The following is an 8,824-nucleotide window of genomic DNA, read 5'->3' as shown; positions in this document are numbered from 1 at the left end:
TTTACAACAAGTATTCTGGACTGGCCTTCCTTTTGGAAGTTAAGGTGTTGCAAATACCTAGAGATTGGCGAACAGAGACATTAAAACCACTTCTGATTGGGCATAGGGTGGTGGCCTAGTAGAGAAGGGTCAGCCTGCATGGTGGCATTAAGGAAAATTCCCCTGTAGTGTCATGTGCCCTGCAACCATATAATATAGGCCTCCGGTGTTGGACAGGACTTGTGTACTAGGCCTGGAACCACTATATACTGTACAAAGGGGCCCTTCATAAGTATTTCATTGAGTGGTTTCCTGTGTAATATGTATATTACATATACAGTGGTTCCAGGCCTAGTACGGAAGTCCTGTCGTACACTGGAGGCCCATGTTATATGGTTGGAGGGCGCATGACACCACAGGGGAATCTTCCTTAACAATGCCAAGCAGGTCTCCTCCACTAAGCCATCACCCCATGCCCAACTGGTTTTAATGTCTCTGATCCCCAGGTATTGGCAACACCTTATCGTCCAAAAGGAATAAGGAGACCAGTCTAGGATACTTGTTGAATAATGAACCTTAACATGCAATTTGCAATTTTCAGCTATTTGAAATAACACCTTTCCAGGGCAGAGCATAACGGTTTCCAGAAAACAGAACAGAATTTTCTCTATTTAGGGGGGTTATTCACTAATCTGCCGAAGGATTTAGCTGAACGCTCGGCTAATCCTATGGCTCGCTTCAGCTGCAGAAACCCATTCTCAATAGCACGTACAGCAGCCGAAGTAAACACTCGAGCTGAACATCAAGACCCGATACGCCCATTTGTTTTCATGTCATGACAGCTCACTGTCATACGCTCCACCCATCTGTTTGTAAAATCGCTCTGCCCTTTTGTTTACATTATGGCCGGACCTGTCATTTCACGGCAGGAGTTCAGTGGTAGCTGTTAGTTTATGAAAACTGCAGCAAAGATACACTGAGTGGCCAGATTATTATGACCACCCCATCAGTACTTCGTTGGGCCACGAGATGACTCCACGAGATGTTGAAAGTTGATGCGAGGAATCTGACACTGCACTGTTGCCCTTCTGTTGTCTTGTACCAGTCTTGCCACTCTCCGTTCTGCCTTAACATTGACTAGTCACTGACGGCCACAATTCGCACGTTCAGACCCAGATTTTCGGCTGACAGTCCAGTCTGTAAACACTTTAACAACAGCTGCTCTTGAGCATTTAACGAATTCTGTTGTTTTGCTGATACTCGCTCCATGGCTCCGAGCGCCAGCAATCATCCCACGTTCAAAGGCTGTTAAATCGCGTTGTTTACCCATATCTTCAGAAAAAATCACTTCTACTGCCGTGGTAAACAGCCTGCTTCCCTATTTATAATGGTCTGGCCCTCTAGCAACTTCAGCGCAAAATTATAGCTAATTATAGCTAATTTGCCTACAAACGTCAGGTGGTCATAATAATCTGGCCACTCAGTGTATAGTACTCATGATAGCTCATTAATTTCTTTGTTTAATTTGAAATGTGTTATGGGTCACAGCTTTATATTTGCCTCTGTTTTTACAAAGAATAAGGTATTTATTTTGTTTGAACTTTCTTAATACTACAGTTATGTATACAAAAAGCTATATATAAAAAGGTACAAGAGTGCCATAAAACTGTGTGTGACTGTGACAGAACGTAAAGTTATTTAAAATGGAAAGTACATTTTTCAAATGAGTACATTATCACCTGCCGAGTCACATAACTTCTAATCGGTCATCTGCCTTGTTAACTACAACTATGTGTAAAGGTGCCCTTAGGGGTTCTTTGGTGTTTGCGTGGGAACAATATAATACTGGGAAGATTTTTTTTAATCTGACTTTCACATACACAAACCAGTGTAAATGTAGTGTGTATTGTCTACCTCTTATCAGTCTACTGTCAGCCAAATGCAACACTTGGCACTGGGCTGGAAATGATTGATGATATATTAATTAAAAATGCAACTAAATAAAAATTTAAAAAATAAAAAGGCGATTAAGTAAAATAAAAAAACAAATGAACATTTTTTACAAAGTAAATAAAAACAGAAAAAAATAAAACCAGCCCCACGCGAATAAACGTTAAATAAACGTAAATATTTATGATAATAAAGAGTAGATGCATAGTCCTATACAACCGGCCCTTTGAGGGTAACCATACTGCTGATGCGGCCCCCGATGAATTTGAGTTTGCCACCCCTGATCTATAGCCAATATACATCAGAAAGAACCTCACCGTAGTGTATCATAAACTTGTGGATACGCCTAAAATCACTGACTTCTACACAGAGAGCAAGGTTCCTTCTCTGCAACATGCTGACAGGAAACAGGCATTTCTACTTAGGTTTTGGCTACTACTTTGTTTGAATTACTCTGGTATGTCATATTATTTCTTAAACTACATTTGTGATTTTATCTGTCAAAGACGAGTGAGGCCCCATATCCAAAGAGTTGCCCACTCCTCAAGATGTGCTCCATTTCCTGGAATAATTCACTCCTGACCTGTCCATGTAAAATGGGTGCTGATGTGATCTGGGATATCCTGGAGTCTAGAAGACCACCAGCACACCGAGGATATCGAAATAAAATGCCTTTATTGAGGTTATAACATCATATCAATGGCAATGTCCACTGAAATGTCTCAAAATGGTCTCATAAGATAGGAAGACTATGCTATAGTTTCACAAACATTCTCTGATTAACTTTACTATCTGCTGACTAGTTAATTCACATGCATTGTTTTGGTCAGTTTCGATCAAATAAATATTGTTTAACTTTAGTCTAATGCTATGCTAAATAATTACCCCCCGTTTATGAAGGTCAGGTTACTATGTGTTGTCCGTAACACCTTGCTACAGCTAGTAAAATAAGCAACAATGTAATTTAGAATGACAACATACCTCCTACTAACTGTCTCTCATTTGGAGGTACTGCCCCTCTTTTGCAACCAAATCTCTATGTCCCTCTTCAGGTGTCGCTCGTTTTGGACAGATATGTAGACCTCTATAATTAATGTCATACTTGATGTTTTTTTTCTTGTTGTAGAAGTGCATTGTGGTCTGTAGGTAGTGATTGGAATGGATGGAGATAGTTTATCTTGCCTTTGGTCTTGGCAAATGTAACTGATGATATGTATTATTGGGTTTTGCAGACTGAATTGAAATGACCCATTCTGCAGTCTATTATTATTATTATTATTATTATTATTATACAGGATTTATACACTGAGTGGCCAGATTATTATGACCACCCCATCAGGATTTATACACTGAGTGGCCAGATTATTATGACCACCCCATCAGGATTTATACACTGAGTGGGCAGATTATTATGACCACCCCATCAGTACTTCGTTGGGCCACCTTTTGCCTTCAATACTGCGGCGATTCTTCTTGGCATTGACTCCACGAGATGTTGAAAGGTGATGCGAGGAATCTGACACCATGTCTGATGAATAGCACTGTCCAGTTCTGTGAGATTTGATGGTTACTGTCACAGTCTAGCAAGGTTTGGGTTAGTATGGATCTCAGCTGCGGAGATTGATAAATAGGATTGAGGTTTTGGTTCAGTTTGGCGGACCCCAATGCACTCAGTACCAAGGGGAACCGCTTAACATCATGTACCCCGACCTATGTGTGTTGGTTTGATGTAATACACTACGCTAATAACGGTTGTACTAAGAAAGTAAGTTTGAGGAAGTGGCAGGCAATAGGTTGGAGTAGATCCACATATGCTGGCGGACTCCTAGGACAACAGTTTTGCTACTGACTCAGTAGTCAAGAGAGCACCGAAGATGTAAATGGAAGTGGATGTAACAGGTGGGAGGATGAGGAAGTGGCAACAAATAGGTTGGAGCAGATCCGCATATGATGGCGGACTGCTATGAGCAGTTGGTATCTTGCTAATCTCAGTTCATCAAGTGAGCAATGCGGTTATGTTTGGGGGTGCAACAAACAGATGAGTTGTCAATGGTTATCTCTGATCACAGTTCAACAGTTCAGCATAAGTAAAAGTGAAGTAGTTTCAACAGGTGGTTGATTACTTGTTAAGCCAAGCCTGAGTTCCTAATACAGCACAACCAGGTATTTGAGTGGAAATAACAGGTGGGAAGTTTGCCAGTTACTTGCGGTTTGCTTGAAGGTATGAGGCAATGTGGATGGTACGTGGGGTGATCGATGCAACCTCAGTGTTGGTCCAATGGCAGGTCCTGGTGTGCAGCAATGAGTCTCACTCTCCAGTTCAGCCTGTAACACACTGTCTCTTGCTCTGTCCTCAGAGCCACTCGCTCGACGTTCCAGAACGATAGAACGCCGAGTGAGTGGCTCAGCTGTGTTTTTGAGGAGGAGCTGCAGCCAAGGGGAGGAGTCAACCGTGACGTCATGGACGGACGGCACGCCTCAAACCCGGAGCTCTGATCCGGGTAGGTCTGTGACAGTTGTGGAATTTTACTTTTTTCCAATGCTCGACTGTCCAATCCTTGTGTTCCTGTGCGAATTACAGTCTAGGTAGTCTTGTGCTTCCCTGAGGTGTCCTTGACTTTTCAATGGTACCTGTGACATTTGTTTAGCAGCCAATTGTCATGCACCAGCACAAGTATGTAAGGGTGGAGAGAGAGAGTCTTATGTCCAAAGCAACTTCTTGGGCTCTAGGGATCTAGGGCTTCTTACATAGTTACCTAGTATTTGAGGTTGAATAAAGACACAGGTCCATCACATTCAACCTTTGTGTGTCTGTGTGTGATTGTGTATGTGTGTATACAAGTCCCTGTGTGACCTTGTTTTAAGAGTACATGTACCCCTGTATGTTACGGACTCTGAGGAAGGTATCTAAATGCTGCTTGAATGATTCAATACTCTCAGCTGATACCACTTCTGGTGGCAGCAGGTTTCAGACTTTGACTGCTCTAACTGAAAAAAAAGCCCCTATGCCCCTTGTGGTTAAATCTTTTCTCCACTAGTTTTCGGTGTTGGCCTCTAGTCTTTGTTATGGAGTTTACTGTAAAAAGTTTGTTGCTCATGTTGCCATCAACACTAAACATTTTGTACATCAAAATCATGTTCTTTTCTTTGCTTAAATAGGCAAACTGAGCGGCAGGTTAGTACGCAGCTAGGGGTAGGATTGCCATTTACATAACCCTGTTAATTTACCCTTCATCTAACTTGTTGATCAAAATTTGATCTCATCTTTAAGGTTTTGAATACTCCTGGACATAAAAAAGTAAACATACATGTTGCATCTTTCGAGCCTCTACCCATCCACACTCTCTTGGCCACTGAGTATGGTGAACTCATGTTCTGACTGCACTGTTATTACCTAACCCTGCATTTAAATGTGTTGGCTGATCTTCAGCGCCCTGTCCTACCTGCAGGTAAACTTTTCCAAGCAGTAAGTTGAAAAAGTATCTGTTTCTTTAAATGTCTTCAGCCAGGCAAGCACACATTTACATGAAAAGAAACCCAATTGACTAAAGTATTATTAATTATACAGATTATACAGTATAGATGTTTCACTTATGTACTCTTAGCAGAAAAGACATACCTAGTCATTCAGGAAGCATGAAAGGCTTTATTGAATAAAAAAATAAAAAACTCCATGTCCCGTTCACATAGAGCAGTAATATTGCTTAAGACCTCCACCGCAAGCCAGCACCACCTATTGTTGCCAATTCTAATGTGTTTTCCTTTCACCTTGGCTTTTCTTTTTTAGTTCATATTTTCTTCAATCTCCTGAACTGTTGAGGACACAACTTTTCCATCAACCACTTCCTCAATAATGGTCTTCACCTTTCTGGTTTTAGTTGGGTCTGCAATGAAGATCAGGTAATTACATTAATAAAGATTCTAGGATGTGCGTTTTGTTTGCAACTGAAATCACACTAAGGGGCATAGTTATAAAGCAGTAAATGTAATATTAACCAATTCATTCAGTGCTGGTGAACCTTCTTGGCACATGTGTTTTGAACAACAGTGATTGATTTATGTCCAGTACATGTTTGGTGAATTTCACATTCACTACATTATAAATATGCCCTTAAGGCTAGGTCTTCATGGATGTTGGATACAGCTGCAGATGCAGAGGGTTCATTATCCAGGCTTACTAAGTGCTCTGCTTCCCCTTAATTAAGAGTAGGTCATCGGGGTGATACAGCATAAACACTGCATATACTGCACAACTCAACCACTGCCAACATTTTTACTGAGCCTTTTGGCCCCGATGACAAAATTGAAGAGAGCTGGTTGGAGAGAGCACTTTGGAGATGCTAGAAATGCATGACAATAACCCTTTGAGAAATGTGAGGAGACCTAGCCTAAAACAAAAAATTAACAGTGACAGAGTAACCATCGTTTCATAAAGCTATGCACTGTATGATCAAAGCCAAATGTTTTCTCGTGATCCGAGCATCATATTTTTTCTTTTTACCCCCGATTGGCACAAATGTATGATACTCATGGAGCAAGGTACTCTTATCTAGAGGTTATAGTAGACTGAGATATAACCAGCTGAGAGTTCATTCTCAGCCAGTATCCACTTCCTTCGAGATTGTTCTATCATTGCTGTTAGTATTTTCCTTTAAGCCCAAAAGCTGAACAGAAAAAAATCTACTAGTGTATGCCTAGCATTAGACATCCAAATCATCATCCAGTTCTACCAACTGACAAAATCAGACTGAGGGTTGGGCTTGATGTTCGAGTTGAAAAACACTTCGACTCGAACATCGCTAGTTTGTGTGTTCGGCGAACACACAAACTATCAAGGCGTTCGGTGTGCTGTTCGCCCGCCGAGCACCCCACAAGGCGCTGGGCACTCTACAGTGTCTTGTGAAAGCCCTGATTGAGTAAAGCAATGCACCTAACCACAGGCAGATGCAAGACTTTGCCCAATCACGGCACAGTGCACTGTAAGCGCCATGATTGGGCAAAGTAATGATGACTTTGCCCAATCATGGCTCACAGCTAAGTCGCAGCCCCACACTATATAAGGCTGCTTACACCATAGCCCTATAGTGTGTTGCTGTTGTTAATGATATTTAGGTGTAGTGTAAGCTAACTGGTGTCAGTGCTTTATACAGCATGTTAGTGCTATATACAGTACTCTGTAAAGTATATAGAATTATTTTCTGTGCTGTATATTCTCTTTTTTGGGGGGTTTTGTGTGAGTCGCTGGTGTTCCTCCTTCTGCATCACCATTTTTTTTTTCAGAAGCAGGTTCTTTTGCTGCATCATTGCTGTTCCCCCTTCTGTGTCGCAGGTGTTCCCCTTCTGCACCGCAAGTGTTCCCCTTCTGCACCGCAAGTGTTCCCGTTTTTTTTGTAATAGGCCATTGTACAACAGTTTATAGTGCACCAAGCACAACATGCAATAAAGTATTACCCCCAAGCACCAATTTTCCATCCCACATTCTCTAATAAAATGTTATGAGAATCCCTGCATCATGTCTGAAAGGCCAACAAAGAGACAGGTGTGTGACAGGTGCATATCATTTTATTTTTTTACAGCAGTGCCTATTCCTGCGCTCATCAAGAGTAACTGTGAGGGGTTGCAGTGTGGAGGCACCAATACCAAGGTCCCATTTTTTCCACACCTGTGTGACAGGTATATATAATTAGAATTTTTAGAGCAGGGTCAAATTCTGCACTCGTCAAGAATAACTGAAGGGTTATGGTGTGAAGGCACCGCCAACACTAATTTATCCAAAACATCTCTAACCTTGTTCCGAGTGTCCTAAAATGTGGCCTCTTCATACAGGCAGTTGTCTCCCCCAGCAGTTGTTTACAAGATTAAGGGAAGACTTCCAGCTTGTGCAACAATATTAAGAAATATAACTGGAACACTAATGTAGAAAGGGGAAGATCCCATTCCCTAATATAATCACGCACTCTCCCTTTATCCCCTATTCCATTTTCCCTTCCCTCCCCCCTTCTTTTTTTTTTGGGGGGGGGGGGGGGCGTTAAAGGTATTGCAATTAATAAAACAGTAATGTAATATTGAATAGTTATGTTAAATGTTGTAGGTTGTACAAGTGAATAAGTGAATAAGTGTATAAATGTATATGAAAATGAAATGGAAAGTTATGTGTTGAAAATTAATAAACATAAATGAAACACAAGATTAAGGGAAAATCAATTACCAGCAATTTAAATGTAATTTTTGCTGCAGCAGATTCTATACATCGTACAGAGCGCCACTTCACAGGCAGTTTAACCAGTTGACATCCGGGGTGTTAAACCCCCTTCCCATCCAGGCCATTTTTCAGTATTCAGCGCTGTGGTACTTTGACTGACATTTATTCCGCCATGCAGCGCTGTACTGAAATGAATTTTATACCCTTTTTTGGGGACACATAGAGCTTTATTTTGGTGGTATTTATTCACCACCGGGTTTTTATTTTTGAATATATTAAGGAAACATTACAGAAAATTTAAAAAAAAACAGTTTCCCCTATAATAAATTCTAAAACATTTATTATTACCCAATTTTTTGGTAAAATATAAAAGACGGGGTCACGTCGGGTAAAGAGACACCAAACATGTCAAGCCTTAAAATTGCGCACGCGCGCGAAACCCCAAAAAACTACATTCCCCAAAATTGGCCATAGGCGACGCATTAAAAGCTTTTACCGCTCATCAGTTTAGTGTTATCAGTGATTGATAGCCCTAAGATGATTGCTTTCACTGCGACGTTCGCTTCAATATGTAACGTGTAGCGCAATTGTCATTTTTGCGCGCTGGCGCATGCAACGCATATTTACGTTTATATGTGCGTAAACGAAGGGGGGGGACTTAAACATTGGGGGGGTTTACTTTTTTATTTGTGA

The 8,824-nt window shown here is 41.1% G+C and overlaps 1 protein-coding gene across 1 annotated transcript in view; it reads right to left on the bottom strand.

Annotated features, from left to right (window-relative positions):
- Positions 1-5,712: 5,712 nt before the first annotated feature.
- Positions 5,713-8,824, bottom strand: part of LOC108787106 (keratin, type I cytoskeletal 47 kDa-like) — a 20,355-nt gene continuing 17,243 nt past the window's right edge. The window contains exon 8 of the mRNA XM_018556563.1: positions 5,713-5,810. Coding sequence (XP_018412065.1) covers positions 5,713-5,810 — 98 coding nt within the window. The remainder of the gene's footprint in view (positions 5,811-8,824) is intronic.

This window comes from Nanorana parkeri, unplaced genomic scaffold (genome assembly GCF_000935625.1).
Source record: "Nanorana parkeri isolate BGI_ZX_2015 unplaced genomic scaffold, ASM93562v1 scaffold242, whole genome shotgun sequence".
In the NCBI taxonomy this organism is placed as follows: domain Eukaryota; kingdom Metazoa; phylum Chordata; class Amphibia; order Anura; family Dicroglossidae; genus Nanorana; species Nanorana parkeri.
Note: the sequence above shows the minus strand (reverse complement) of the source record. Positions and strands in the feature narration are given on the sequence as shown.